We start from the raw sequence: 16,744 nt of genomic DNA, 5'->3' as shown, positions 1-16,744 counted from the left end.
ATCGATGGAAATCATTAAAACCAGAGATCTTGTTTGTATTTTGATTTGGAATAAACAGCTTGTGTTTTGATCTTTCAAATTATCTTTTTGAAACAGAAAATGATACAATCTGATGCTTGAATCATTTCAGGAAGAACGTTATTACGGACGAAACCATAGTTATATTATTATTATTGAAAAAAAATGATGCATTATCTGCCCACAAATTGCTCATAAGGAATTTAAAATACATCACACAGTAAAAACATTGTCTTTAGGGTTTCTTTAAACATATTTTAGCTTTCAATAAAGAACAAATGTCCATGTTTGTGTGACATGCGACTTATCAATGTTATGAACAGTATCAATTGTTATTTTAGAGTCATATATTGGAGGGAAAGGTTTAATGTTTTAATAAAAAACAACAAGAACAAACTATCAATCAACACAAAAAATTTATATAACGAAATACAAATTTCAAGAAGAGCAAACACGGACCTCTAAAAATAGAGATGAGGGCAGGTGCCTTTGAGGAGTTTACATCCCCTGTCGACAGGTTGTATCTGCAGTGAATTTATTGCCATGATCATGTTAAGATACAATTTGCCCTTTTATTTTTTATCCTTGGATGTCATCACTTCCGAACAATTCTTTAAAGTTCAATGATATCATACAACTTGCTGAAGACCAACGATTGCTCATTAGACATTATATCTATTTGTTCTCAATATTTCGATTGTTTTATTATTATGTTGAATTTTCAAAAATAATCTTTATTTACACACCGTCAACATGTGGGCTTTTTCTTGCCATCAGGAGATTGTCAGGATGATGAAAGAAAAACAAATTTAAACCTTACTAAAAAAAGTTATTATCGTTCTTATTTTGCATTGTTTGATTCTGCTTCTATATTTTTAATTTAAAAGAAAATTAAACCATAGCTTTAAAAGAAATCGGAATTGAATCACTTCAATTTTTGGATCCATATAAATCTCTATTCTTCGCTAGTAGGTTAGGAAAGCACATTGGCAACCTGCGATCTTATCTTGACAGACATATTTTATAAGATTTGTTATAATTTATTTATTTATATGTAGAACAATAGTTTAATCTCAGATACAATGTTGTTAAATAATAAAGATTTTAATATATAAATATTCATTGCACTGCATCTCCTCTTTTAAAGTGATTGTGATTATGATTGATTGATTGATTCCCCCCTTTTTTTGCAGTAGACATTTTTTCTTAAACTTACATATAAAACTTGACTCATCATAGAGCTCCCCCCATGCTAAAATATTTTTCATTTTTGTCAATTTATACATAGAAAATCGACTTACCATGGATTTGCCCCTCCACTTAAAAAAAAATAATTAATGTTTAATTTTATTTTTAATTTACGCTTAAAAATATTTGCTTATCATGTTAAAAGAACATGGTGTTCTCCCCCCCCCCCCCCCCCCCCCCCCGCATGTAATAAATGGAAGTGAAAATAAAGAAACCATTGAACTGCTAAATAGCTGAAGATTAGAATTTTCATGATTTATTTTTCTTTTTGCTTGCAAAGATTTTTTGGATGAGGCTGCCATCCACCCACCCACCCCCTTTAAAAAAAGGCGCTGCTACGTATAACGTTACGTTTCAGGAAATTACCGTAATTATAGTGAATAAAATATTTTTGAGCATTCATCCAAATTAGAGCAATTTACAACTGTTTCCTGTATCTGAAGAAATGTCCTTATTCGTCAGCTGTTCTTTATCTTAGCCTTTGCAAGATTTTAAGAGGATTTTGGTCATTTCAGCAGATTTACAATAACTTCAATTAGAGTAATTTCCCCTTATCAGTGCTCATTGTGACGTCAAAGAGGACGTTGGTTAAGTGTCGTCTTACTCTTGAAAATTCCCCTGAGAAATAAAAGTATGCGAAGTATACTGTTTTATTTACTTAAAAAGCATGATGTTCTTAAAATTACACATCTTTTAAGCTTTTCAAAGATTTTTCTTTGATTCTCGGGAGAACGTGATGTTGGAACGTGAGGTTGGAAACCATTGGTACTATGAATTGTGGGTCAAAATTTACTGACTCCGAAAAAATATATCGGATCAATGTGTAAACGTTTGTGACGTCACACGATTATTTTTGATTGAAAGTGTACTGAGGTGAACTTTAGAGGTAACATTGACTGTATGTCGCTTACATCGTTATTGTTTTTACTGTCTAAATTTGTCTTGCTGTTTCTCGTGAGAGTGTGAAGTGATAAAAATTGCCATGATTACAGGGAACTACTGGGACGATTAAAACGATGCATTACTGGTCCGATTTACTGACGCCAAAAAAATCCGTTGAATGAATGTGCAACTATATAGTCCGAATTTTCTATTCACACACGCCTTGCCGGTAGAGCTCGCTTCGCGCCGGCGCTGCGCGCCGGCGAGCTGCGCTCGCTATAATTGCTTTAAATTAACGTATTACATTTATACTACTTCGGTGCATTATCACGTGATAAATGAATAGCTTACGTATATTTCTCGACACAAAATGAGATAGAACAACACTACCCTGAGGTTTTCTAAAACAATAAACATATCAAGTAAAGATAAAACATTTAAGTAAAAAAATACAGCTTAAATCCTTTATTTTCCTCGGTCAAAATTTATTCAGCCGGTTCTTTTGTGACGTCATATGTACTTTAAAATCATGTGACGGGCAAATCCGAATGTTGCAAATGATCTTTTTAGATTGTATCGGCGCAGGTAATTAATGACATTAAATCATCAATATTTTTAAGAAAAATCCTCTATCATGTCATATACTTTGAAGTTGTTGCTTTGGTTTGAAAAAGATATTTCGTTTATAAAGGTATTGTTGAAACATTCCACCACATCATCACAATAATGCACATTTTTACTAATCAAAAGCGATTGACAAAAAATTGGGATAAATGGGTAGATTTCCCAATCACGATTCAAATTGGTACTTATGTTTTCTACCAATTTTACGTAAAATATTCCAAAATTGTATTGATCTTTCACCTGCGCCAAGTTGGTTTTTACACGCAGTAACATTTCTTCATTCAGTTGTTTACACTTAGCAGGGAAACTCCCCAAACCACTCTATTATAAAAAGTCTTTTACTTAAAACGAAGCTTTAAAACTGCCGATTTTTTAAAAACTGGTTTTTAATATAAATGATTTCTGTAAGTCTAGCATTAAGGGCAGCATCTATGTAAAGGAAACATGCGGTTTTATACTGGTTTGATATAATTCACATATAACGTTAAGATATTTTCCCTGAGAACTATCGACAGGTATGCAGATCATGACGTCAAAGTTACTAATGACGTCATATCGTATGAAGTACAGACAAGTGACATTCTACACATCGCTGTAAAATCAATCGGGAAGCCTTAACATGCCCGCGCATCTATTCCATGAATCACTTGCTCAATTCCAAATAAATCTTTTTATTAAAATTCTCAGATTTCCTATATTTCAAATCTGCCTGTATAGTGCTTATGGATCAATTTTACATGACATTCAAGTCTCATGACGTCATCTATGCGATAATGAACATAATGCAATCTAATTTATGAGAGAAACTGTTCAACTGTTGACTTTTTATGGGTAGTTGGTTAACGTCTACTTTTCGTTGTCATACTTTTTATAAAGCTATACAGAAACTACGTTTTGTTATTGTGCAGAATTACATATAACTTAAACACAGCATGCTTCAGTAACACCCCTATGTTTGTAATTTTGTGGTATTTTTCTATTATTCATTGACGTATCATCCAAACCCCTAAGTTTATCTACAGAACATGTGTTAAATTTTCTTCAAAGAATATATAAAAAAATATTTCTTATATTCAGTAGTGTATTCTCACTATATAACTCTGTATAGACGATAATTGTAATATTAGCTCGTCCAAAAAGGCTTGACCGGTTAGGAATAATATTTAGGGAATAATCCTTCTATTCCAATTAATCGCTTCTAATTTGTTGATTCCTAAATGATGACTTAAAAGAACTCTTCGCGACTCCAAAACAAGGTGACGTCAGAATAGACAGCCAGTCAATGCAAGTTAACAATGGACGCGCAATGCAACAGTGTGCTGTCATAACGGATATAAAGATTTACGAATTACTGTGAATTAAAATCCGGTAGAACATCTGTATGTTAATTCTCAGGGGCGGCTTAATATCACCAGTGACCGTTTGATGCTGAGGATATTTTGTATATGGACTTTGCACGAAATTGATTTCGTGAATTCTTTGTTGAGCTGAGAAAATCACGGAGATCTGTTTCGAAATTACTTTCTTAAATTTTGGTTTGTTTCTTCATGTAAAAAAAAAAAAATTGTTGACTGTGTTTTCGGGTCGGGTCCCTCAAGGGCTAATATAATCAATGTTGCCCTCAACACCAGTCAATATTTTTATATATAATTTTTGGAATAAATTTTACTTTTGCTTCACACAGGACATGAAATTGTTATTTTCTAAGCAACACTCTTTTAACGTTGCTTGTTTTTACAAATTACAACACAGGACAAATCGGAAAATTTCATATAGCACTTGCTTGTTTATGTTGGCATTTTGGTGGTGTAGAAAAGAAATCCTTTTATGAAATTTATATAAAATTGTTTGAATTATCACTATTCGTTAGTAATTTTGCATGCAAATAATTCAAGAAAAAAAACCAAATTCAAAATGGGAAAAGTAATAAAACCAGCCCAAAAAGAAATACATATGTACTTTATATTATGTTACATAGTAGCATGTTGTTATCAATACGGGACAAAATTCCCTTTTTAATTGCTAGAGAACTGTTACATTATAAAAAAGGAAAGTACAGTCCTGCTCTAGTATACGCACATATGAAGAGGAAAAAATGCACACACATGTTGATACACATTTTGTTTGAATAAAATGCCAAGCGGATAATATAGACATAGACGCAAAACAACAATTTTATTTAAAGACTCATATTTAAAAGCCGTTTCCTGTTAATTGGAAAAAAGTATGTTGCGTGGTGTTTTAGTTCTTTGTTTTTTCTTTGGTTCTTTTCCTTGGTTTATGTGTGCATCTGGAATCAAAGTGAAATAATTTTATGCAAACAAATTATTTATATTTTGTTCCTTGCTCTCTTTCTCTCTTTTTCTCTCTTTTCATCTTTTTGTTTCTCTTTTTGTTTCTCTTTTTGTCTTTCTCTCTCTCTTTCTCTCTTTCTCTCTCTCTCTCTCTCTCTCTGTTTGTCTCTGTCGTCTGACTCTTTTTTTTCTTTCTTTCTTTTTTCTCTCTCTCTCTTATATATTAGTTTTGCACATTTAACACTTTTTGTCTCCATTATTCTTTTTTTTTGTAAAGAATGTTGAAAAAATTAAATAAATATATAATTTCTCTTCCTGCTTGTATCACTTACCGCAAAACTGTTACATGTCTTCAGAGGAAGTTTTAGATTTGATATGGTGAACGTTTCCCTATAACGTACTTTAATGCGGATAGCCTCAGTTACAGAGCCATAGTTGGTACGTGCATATATGCGGCCATGAAAAGGACCAACGACATCTTGATTATACTGCAAAGTAAGAAACAGATAATTCGAATAATTAAATACATTAAATTAGATTGATATGCTTATTACCCATGAAAAATTTATAACATTTTACTGAACTTGTTTTAAAATTAGTATGATTTTATGCATATATTTAACTAGTAATGTGTATGTTATAAAAAAGAATAAACTCCAAACTTCGTATGTATATATATTTTGCAAAATTCGATGCATTAAATTTAGAATGTCTTTTTTTCTTACAGAAAATAATATTTTGTTATATTCCAATTTATGGTCTGAAAATTAAATTGGTAAACGTTGCATTTTGATTGGTGCGTTCTATTTTGTAGGATACTGTACACAGGCAACACGCAATGCTGAATATACCATCGATTGTTTAACATACACGTACTAAAATTATCGTCTTGCTCAATAATATGCACCATTGACTATTTTCATCAATAAATATATATGTATATATACATAGATTTGTGATATTCAACATATATATCTGCGCGTATAATATGGTTTACGCAGCCCATGCACAAAAAAAATAATAAAATCAAGAAACAGGGAAAAAATCTAACAAAAAGCAAACAGACATTCAAGAAGGATTTTTTTAGTGAACAAGCAAAAACAACAAAATCACGTATCACTTAAGTATAATACTAATTAGTTCTTGTGTAAAACTTACCTCAGTCTTTTCCATTTTGTCTGAGAGAAACAATACATCAAAATGTTCAGCTTTAACAATGGACATATGCAAGTAAGCTAGGTCGGATGCCTGCTTTGGCAACGCGATGTATATATACACCACCCGGAGTCGTCCTTTGGAAGGAAACGTGAGTCCGTCCGCCGAATATATAGCATTGTAGTCAGTACTAATAATTGTACTGTTTGGTGAAATACTAATTGATGCAGAAGCACTACAAACGACTGTCAAAGAAAAACAAACAGTGTATGTATATTATATCTATACACCGACATAAAGTAAACACTTTTAAATTCGTTACAATGACCTAAAAACAAGTAATATAATAAAAAAAAGCTCAGATTATATTTTTCAACGTCCATTAGCATGCATTAATTCTTTTAGTTTTAACGACTTTATAAAAACAAATAAATATACAATTGATTTCAATACATTTATAGAAGAACGTTGCATTATCTAACCGATATCAACAAAGAACTATCCGGAAAGAAACAGCTTAAATAATATCACCAATATAATCAAAATAATATCAAGCAGGTAGGGCCTTGATAGATGATGAATCTAACCAATATAATCAAAATACTATCAAGAAGGTAGGGCCTTGATAAATGATGAATCTAACCAATATCATCAAAATACTATCAGGAAGGTAGAGCCTTGATGAATCTTACCAATATAAGCAAAATACTATCATGAAGGTAGAGCCTTGATGAATTTAACCAATATAAACAAAATATTATCAGGAAGGTAGAGCCTTGATGAATCTTACCAATATAAACAAAATACTATCAGGAAGGTAGAGCCTTGATGAATCTTACCAATATAAACAAAATACTATCTGGAAAGTGGAGCCTTTATGAATCTTACCAATATAAACAAAATATTATCATGAAGGTAGAGACTTGATGAATCTAATCAATTTATACAAATTGATATCTGTAAGGTAGAGCCTTCATGAATCTACCCATTGTAAACAAAGTACTATCAGGATGGAAGACCCTTGATGAATTTAACCAATCAAATCAAAATATTATCAGGAGGTAGAACCTTAATGAATCTTACTAATCAAATCAAAATACTATTAGGAAGGTAGAGTCTTGATGAATCTTACCAATATAAACGAAATACTATCAGAAAAATAGAGTCCTGACTTATATAACCAATAAAAACAAAAGCTTTCATAAAATGGAGCCGTTATCATCTAGCATCTTGAAATATCTTACCAATATAATCAAAATACTATCAGGAAGGTAGAACTTTGATGAATCTAACCAATATAAACAAAAACCATGGGGAAAATAGAACCTAAGATTAATAAACCAACAAAAACAATCATGAAAAGAGAGTCTTAAATTTTCTAGCCAATAAAAACCAAAGATATCTTTAAATTGGATCCTTGAATCATTAAGCTGGTATAAAACAATAGATAAAGTAGAGTCTCCAATTATCTAACCAACATAAACAAAAAGAGGAAAGTAGTCGTCAATTGGCTAACAAATATAAACAAAGAGTTACAGGAAAAGTAAAACTTTGAATTATCCAACAAATATTTACTTAATAATATCAGTAAAAAGAGCTTTAAAGAATCTAATCAATATAAAACACATAAATAAAAAGCAGAAAAAACTAAAATCATCTAATTTATATAAAAAAAAATCGTTCAGGAAAGTAGAGCCTTGAATTTACAAATATAAAAAGGGACTATCATAAAAATAGAACCACGAATAATCTAAATAATTTAAACTTAACACTATTAGGGGTAAAGAATACACTTAAGGTTCACCTTAATTATAAAACCTTGATTTATTTAACTAACATCTCAAAGGACTATCAGAAAAGGAAAACCATCATGCTAGATTTACCTTAGCTATGAACCTTTTTAACCGGTATCAGTAATATCTACAAGGGAAGTAACGTACGCTTGGTATATCTGTCCTGATTATGAACTATGTATTATCTAACCAATATAATTAAACATTAATCAAGAAACTGAACTACACGAGGCATGTTTACCCAAACTATGAACCCTCTATCATCTAATAATCTTGATTATTATTGACAAACTTGAATTTAAATAAATATTAACTATCAGGAAACTGACATCTGCTCTTACCAGGCTCACATTCAGTCCCTTGGTAGCCATGTTTGCATTTTTGACAGACCCCTGTACCTGGGTAACATTGTTCACAGTTAGATGAGCAGGGACGAGTACACTGTGGCTCGGCTTTCACAGGGGCAGGGCAACCTTGGATAAAATTTATTAAAATAACAAATATTTGTATTTTAGTAAATACATTCTAATTTCTTCCTCAAAGTTTTCATCTCCACTACGTTTTCTTAGATAATGACTAAATGATAACTCCAGGTTGGGGACAAATAGTTGAAAGGTCTTCTTTTAAAAAGAAAATCAAAGCTTATTCACCTTAACAAGATGAAATAGACGGCTGAAAATCCTAAAGAGGTAACATATTGTCACTACTTTCATTATTTGTTTAGATGGTTCATGGTTTGTTATGATTATGTTTTCATTGACAGAAATAAATATGTTTTTCATTTTTTTCTATCAAAGACAACTATAGGCTGTACATGTACGTTATTTAACATCGCTTTACAAAACAAAAAAAATAAAAAAATAAAGGGCATCGGCATCATCAACAGTCCATATTCCTAATAAAACCATGAACTGTACTAAGTTAATGTTCCCTTTTAATCCAAATGTAATGCAAACATACCGTAAACTTCAACTTCACACAAATCAGCAAAGGCATATCGGGAATAATTTGCAGGGTAGGCAACTCCTTCTTTTCGTTCATTGTAGTAGATGACGTGTCGACCTTTAAATGGGCAGCTGATGTTCATTACGTCAGGGAGATTGTAGATTGTGTGCGCATGCTCGTGATAACAAAGGACGCCGTTGTGTCTATCCGTTGTGTTAGAAATATATAAGTAGAACCCAAGAGGCGACGCTCTTTCAGAGTTGTGCTCATCTGTACAATATTATTTTAAATTGTCACAAAAGATGTCGATAGAAATATTCAATATATGATTTGATATATAATGACCAGCTATCTCAGATGTGAGAAAAGCAAACAATGTTTCAAAACTGTTTGAGCAAATTCCTTGCATGTTTTGGTATTGTGTTTAAAAAAAAATGACGTGCGTAAGAGAGTTTTTACATTCTCTTTTAAAGTCCAGACGATCAAAATAAGCAAAATAAGACAATTTTTCAGAATAGAAAACATCGCTAACTCATCTTACTCCATGTTTGGTTCTCTGTCCTGAAATATATCGTGATCTGATCTATCCAATAAAGATGTTTTAAATCAACTCGCCAATATGCTTGAGTTTTGTTGTTTAAAGTAGCTGAACATTGACCACCGCGAAACGTCCGATCAGATTTCTGGTTATCAACTGCCTTCTCTGAAGCGGAAGCGCCGGATCGCGTGGAAGACTGAAATGTTGGTTTCCAGAGAGCTAAATTTTCCAGATCTAACGAGAAAGACAAACATCAGGAATCATATTGAATAAAACTTTGTTGGGAATAATAGAGCATTTGTTTGATATGCAGTCAGCCGCTGTTTTTGAGAGAAAAATAGTAATCAACACAAAATGACAATCACTAAGAACAAATCAAATGACTAAATAAGACCAATAGTAGCCTATTTTATTTAATACCAGTTGAATGAACATTTAAGATAAATGTTAGATAAAAAAGTAAACAGCAATAGGTCTTTAAACTGAAAAAAAATGAAATAACCTGCTTGAAAAAAAATCAATTCTAAAAGGTCTTACAATTTTTGCAGATAGAGAAGCAAGGGACAACACAATGCGGACCGTCAAATCCCGGAATAGGACAACCTGGATACAGAGAAAGACAAAGTATCGCTAGTTTTATATTTAAAAATGCCACTTGTTCCACAACGTAAGAAAAATTGAAAATAATGCTACAAAAAACGAAAATTTAAACAATAACTACCATACACTTCGACTTCACACAGAGCTGACTGGGCGTATTGACTGTACCCAGCTGGATAGGTAGTGTTTGGGAGTCTTTCATTGAAATACGAGACATATTGACCAATCACAGGGCAGCTTATATCGAATGAGAAAGGAATAGTTGACCTTGTATGGTTTGTGTCTTTGTAGCAGACGACACCGTCGTTTTGATTGGTTGTGTTAGAAACTTTTAATGAAAAACCTAAAAGTATCCCTGTAAAATTGTTGTTCTCATCTACAAATAAAAAAGAACCATTCTTAGTTAACACTATTCCGTGCTGTTTACAAGACTACAATTGAATAATCCTAGAAAAAAAAGTGAATTTTCCAAACAAAGTTTGTTCCAAACAAAGTACTGGTTAATTTATTGAAACTAAAAGAGGTACGTATTTTCTAAGTGATTACTAGAACATGACTAAATTACTTCTAAAAAATGAGTAACTGAGTACTAAACATAAAGGCATTATCACTAGATCATGACTGAATAGATGCATTGAATTTATGATCCAAGAACAAACCTTATATTATTGGTTGATTGAATTATAAGGAGTTATTTGTACATCTAAACAAAATCTTACGTTTATGTCAATAAAACTCAAATTATTTTGAAGAGGAAAAAAACGTTATGCATACGTATAGTATTGTGGCGAATGACAGTTATGTGGAACACATATGAGTTTGTTAAGTTAATCATATCGCGCAACTAAATTATGCACATATATAAAAAAAAAACCATTGTACACAAAATCACTAACCCCATATCGAACTAGAAGTCAAGGCGTATACGGTTAACCTTTCAATTTTTCGCTTTTGTAAGAGGTCGACTCTCCACAGAGCGTAGTTTTGGTGTTCTGCGGTCACAGCGCATTGACCCGAATACAAATTAAGGTCAGCCCTTTGACCATCAACAGCCTTCTTACTTTCGGTAGAAATGAAAAATTGCGATGATTGGAAGGTCGGTTTCTGCAGCGCCATATTTCCTAAAAGCAATTTGTAAAGATATATCAAAATTGTTTTGAATAAAAATTGTTTTAAAACAATAGAGTTAAATTACTGATCTTTTCTCCACTTTATTCTATGAGTAAGGGTATAACATACATGGAATCAAATTCTGTGAATGTTACAAGCAATCATAAACAAAAAAATAAAACTTTGTAACAAAAGAAATACTTCTATCGTAATATTTGCACTTGTCTCCATAATATCCCGGGTTACAGGCTCCAATACATTCCCCGGTCTGCGGGTTACAGTAATGACATTTTTTCGGACATGGTTCGTTACAATTCCGTCCTTTAAAGCCAAGTTTTGGACACCCTTATTGAAATTAAGAATACATTTTCATATTTACTATTAATTTGATAAATGAGCAATATGTTTTGATTTTACTTAATACCATGAACGGTAAGTTTAAATGAAATATGGTGCATTTTTCACGCATGTTAATGACAAAAATTTTCACCCCAATTTATATGTAGTTAACACATTTTTGCAACAGTCAGATATGATTATAGACAAAAATGTTCGGTTATGAAAAAACTTGACATTTTTATGTGTATATCAACTTACCAAACACCTCAACTTCACACAGTTCAATATACGCTTCCTTTGAATAAGTGGGCTTCTGGGAGAGCTTGCCCTCTCTCGTGTTGTAATATATCACGTACCGGCCTACAACTTGACAGTCGATGTTTATAACGCTTTGTATGGAGCTGGCATCATTGTTTGCGTCATGATAACAGAGAAACCCGTTTCCTTTGTTTGTTGTGTTGGATACGTAAACAGAAAAACCCAGGAATCTGCTCGCATACTTGCTGGATTCTAGATCAACCAATTAAATATGTTTACCATAACTATTTGAAAATGTTTGTTTTTATTATAAGTACATACGCGATCTTATGTATCTAATAATACTTATGCTATTACAACTGATAATGATAACAATAATTATAACATCAGAAAACTCACTCCACGTTTTACCCTCTGTCCTGTAATATATCACGATGTTGTGTATAACTTGAATAGATTGGAGATCCACCATCCAAGTGGCGCCGTGTGGTGTCCCGTCAGAAATAGCACATTGGTTACCCGCCGCCGAGCGGTTGGACTTTAAATTATCTACCGCCCTATCTGGAGGATAAATGCTGATGCTTGGTATTTGCCAGGTTGGTTTTTTGTAGGCCAGGTTATCTACAATGATAAAAAGCAAAAATCGTGCATCTTAAAAACTAACTGTTGTTTTTTAACTTGATTGATTATATCAAAAACTGTCGGTAAAAACACCAAACTGATTTCGTGTGAATGTAGAATTTCAAGCAATAAGTAATACTTACAAATGCATTCTGTCAATGAAATCAATGTTAGAACGAGGGTGACAAATACAGTTGTCCGTGTACCCATCGTTTTGATATATTCAAAGAAAATGGCAAAACATCGACATTTACCTCAATCTTTCTAAATACATTTTTTTTTCGTTATGAATATGGATGCAAAATATGTCTTGCTAGCTAAAATTTTGTGAATTAAATTCTGATGTTTACCGTTTGAAGTTGTTTATTTCATTTTAACCAGTACGTGTTTACAACCTCCGAATTTAACGAACAATTTTATGAAAACCCTTTTCTTGTTTATGTTGTATTGATGTTGTTTTTACAGTTATTTTATTTCTATCTTTATATTCTAGGTGTCTTCGAGGCGCCACTATTTTATATTGAAACCATAATACCTAAAAATATTTTTTTTTGCCAACGCACTTCTTTTATTTCTATTTGAAATTTAAAAAAAACCCATTTCTTTAATCAAAAAAGATATATCATATTGTGTCCCAACAACTGAACGATATAGGAAAATAATAGAAATCCGTATTTATATAGTCATATCCAAAGTAGCATATATATATATATATATATATATATATACAACTTTTAGATGGGGGGGGGGACTTCATTGCTTGCACGGATCTAGAAAAATAAATCAGGATGAATCCGAGCGATATATAACCGTGAGGTGTTATCTGGGGAGGGGGGGGGGGGGGGCGAAACTTAAACTATAAAATTTAATAAATCTTTTTACAATACATTAAACAAAAAGTGACAAAACAAAGTTCTGGGTTTTTTTCAAAGATGAAATATGCAAGATTCTGTTTAATATCAATATATGAATATTGCTGCATACCTAAATATACCATTAGCTAACAGATATAATAATCAAGGAATAAAGAACACTATGTTTGTTATGTTCTATTTAAAACTAATTAAACAAATAAAATCTGTGTACAGGCGAGATTTGTAAACAAAATAAAAATAATACTTCATAAACCCTAACAGCACGTTTTGACAACATCACAATCAGTGAATTAACACTGTCAGAAATATATATGAAAAGGAAAATATTAATCTTATCAACAAAAACCGGCTATCTTAACCAATTGTCCATTTTTTAAAAATATAATTGAAATAGTATTATTTTACAACCATAATGTATCATTATTCTTTTGCAAATATCTGGATTATTTTCACGAAAACTATTTAAAACTATTTCAGTTTCAGTTTTCTATGTCGAAATGAAATTATACAATCTTTTTTTCTTTTACGTTTCTTGATAACACACTAAATTACTGTACCATTTTAAAGACTTTTTTCTTTTATATAGGTACCACATACCAACATAGTTCATGACAATATTTTTATTAGTAAACAACATATGAAAACAAACTACATGTATTTAAAATCATAGTTGTTTCGAATTTTAAAAAATTGACATGAAACGGACGCATGCTTTTTGAATATTCATGTGCACTTTAATATTAAACTTTCATGTAAACAACAACTCAGTACAAAAAAACATTAAATTATACATGTCCTTTTAACATATAATTGATGTCTGTTTTCATGGTTTTTCTACCATTTTTTTATTGAAAAATAATAAAGCAAATAGTAAACAAAATACTGATTTTGCACAATTTGAGAAAAAAAAGTAAAAAACAACAAAGAACAACACTTGAAACTTGATAATAAATCAGCTGATCTTTTCGTATGTTATGGAAGATTATTTCTATTTCTTTTTTATAATGAGGTATATGCAAGTGCAATCTAGCACATTATTTCTTCTAATTGTTGTTTTGAAAAAAAAAATATAATAAGGACACTTGCAAAACAAAATCATTGATCATCGATTTGCCAAAAAAATTTTCATGAAAAAGTCTATGCAAGAGGCAATTCACACTCAAAAAGTTGTGATAATGAATCCATTTTGATTTTTAAAAACAATTACACAAATTTTACCGGAAACAGATGATTGCTTGATCAAATTCATTGAAAGGGCATGGTCAGGATTTTGGTAAAACATTATTTTTACTATTCTAATGTTTAGAATGCTTCACTAAGGCATGTTTCATAGTCAACCAGAATTTAAGTGTATTTCGTTGGTTATAAGCGAGTTACAGAGCTTACAGTTCTTTGCTATATAAAGAAAGCTTTTGTTGACCTTTTGAGTGTTGAAGTGAAATTTCCAGTTTTATACTAAAATAAATGTGCTCAACATTACAAACTGTTCATTTATGCTTAAATTGAATAAAACGATATACAAAACAGCCTCAATAGATTTTTACTGGTATAATGTACATAATTTAACAAAAACAGGACACGAGCCTTCGCGGGCATGTCAAGGCTTCCCGATGGATTTTACAGCGATATGTAGAAAGTCACTTGTCGGTACTTCATACGATATGAAGTCATAATTAACTTCGACGTCACGATCTGCATTCCTGTCGATAGTTCTCAGAGAATGTATCTTAACATAAAAAGTGAATTATATCAAACCAGTATAATACTGCATGTTCCCTTAACATAGATGATACCGTTAATGCTAGACGTGCAAAATTCATACATATTAAAAACCAGTATCAAAAATTCGGAAGTTTTAAAGCTTTGTCTTAAGTAAATGACTATCTATAAACTATTGGTTTGGAGACTCCCCCTGGTACATGTAAACAACTGAATGAATAAATTTAAATGCACGTAAAACCAGCTTGGCACAGGTGAAAGATCAATACAATGTTCGAATATTTTACGCAAAATTGGTAGAGAGTAAAAGTACCAATGTGAATTGTGCTTAGGAAACCTACGGATTAACCCCAATGTTCTGTAAATCGCTTTTGATTAGTAAAAATGTACATTATTTTGATGATTTTGTGGAATGTTTCAACAATATCTTCCATAAACAAAATATATATTTCTTTCCCAAGCAAGAACTTCAAAGTATATAACTTAACAAAGGATTTTTCTTAAAATTATGTATGATTTAATGTCATTAATCACCTGCGCCGATGCGATTTAAATAGATCATTGGCAATATTAGGATTCGCCCGTCATGTGATTAAAAAGTACACATGGCGTCACAAAAATGCATCAAATATTATGCTTAACATCGGTGTCAATAAATGTAACTCAAATTTTAAGAAATACTCCCGCTCCAAGTATTTTTGCAATGATTCAAATAGTATCGTTTTCCAGCACTATTTTAGCATCGGGACGCCTTAACATTGCTGCGTTGTTTACATGACAAAGAATTATGCTCTTTGTATCTTGTATATAACTCTACGACTGACTCTCAATTTTAATTTGATCATTAGAAATGCATTCCTAAGACATTGTAGATAATAAAAACAGATAAAAAGAATTTGACCAAAATTTTATTTTATATATTTTGGAGATTGTGTTTAGTATGATTTATTGTTTTTTACTTATAAAGTAAAGACGATACAACAAATTGCGTATCATAATTTACAAATACCACAAAGGGCAAAAATTGCTATTGTATCTACATTCTGAGCGTTACTGTAATTTACGCATAATTTATATTGTTGTTTCTTCATCAAAGCTCAAATATAGACGAGACCTGTTGCATACTAGTATATCAAATTGCTAATTGGTCTCGATGCATGCATGCTATTAGACGTTTTGTGTGTATTTCAAAAAGACAACATCAATGATTTATTGAATAAAATGAAATATTTAACATTAATCTTCCTTCCTGATTATGTGCATGTGTTATATAATTGATCTCCTGCATATAGTTTTATTCTGAAATATCACATGCCCAACCCTCTATTTGTTAAAATTCATTATTTTCTGATTTAAGTGGTATACTCAACCTGATATATTGATATCATAGTCCAAGGTCTACGATTAAATGTGTCTCGCTTCCATTTTATGAAAGGGGTGTGTATTCCAATTTAAATGATGAAAATCTTAATTCTACACAATTACCAATTATTGTGTTACACACATTTCTATCTTTTTTAAATTTGTTTTACATAATATACCATCAAGTTTGTTATGATTTTTAACAGATGGAGGATTGGGCATGTGATATTTCAGTGTGTTAAAAATCTTAAATATCTTTTATTCGGAGGATAAATCTTTCAAATATAAAGACTCTTTACTGAACATTTTTGGTGAAAAAAGGATGTAAGAATAAAAAAAATATTATGCACAAATAAACAGACG

General features: G+C 31.4%; 1 protein-coding gene across 1 annotated transcript; it reads right to left on the bottom strand.

Moving 5' to 3' along the window:
- Positions 1-4,920: 4,920 nt before the first annotated feature.
- LOC128169352 (uncharacterized) lies at positions 4,921-12,635 on the bottom strand. The gene is made up of 13 exons (XM_052835508.1): positions 12,632-12,635; positions 12,204-12,425; positions 11,805-12,056; positions 11,409-11,552; positions 10,994-11,218; positions 10,219-10,473; positions 10,035-10,100; positions 9,501-9,731; positions 8,975-9,229; positions 8,356-8,487; positions 6,225-6,244; positions 5,399-5,554; positions 4,921-5,062 (listed from the first exon to the last, which is right to left on the bottom strand). The coding sequence occupies exons 1-13, from the start codon at positions 12,633-12,635 to the stop codon at positions 5,051-5,053; spliced, it is 1,974 nt and encodes a 657-aa protein (XP_052691468.1). The 3' UTR covers positions 4,921-5,050.
- Between the last annotated feature and the right edge of the window lie 4,109 nt (positions 12,636-16,744).

This window comes from Crassostrea angulata, unplaced genomic scaffold, assembly GCF_025612915.1.
Source record: "Crassostrea angulata isolate pt1a10 unplaced genomic scaffold, ASM2561291v2 HiC_scaffold_118, whole genome shotgun sequence".
In the NCBI taxonomy this organism is placed as follows: Eukaryota; Metazoa; Mollusca; class Bivalvia; order Ostreida; family Ostreidae; genus Magallana; species Magallana angulata.
Note: the sequence above shows the minus strand (reverse complement) of the source record. Positions and strands in the feature narration are given on the sequence as shown.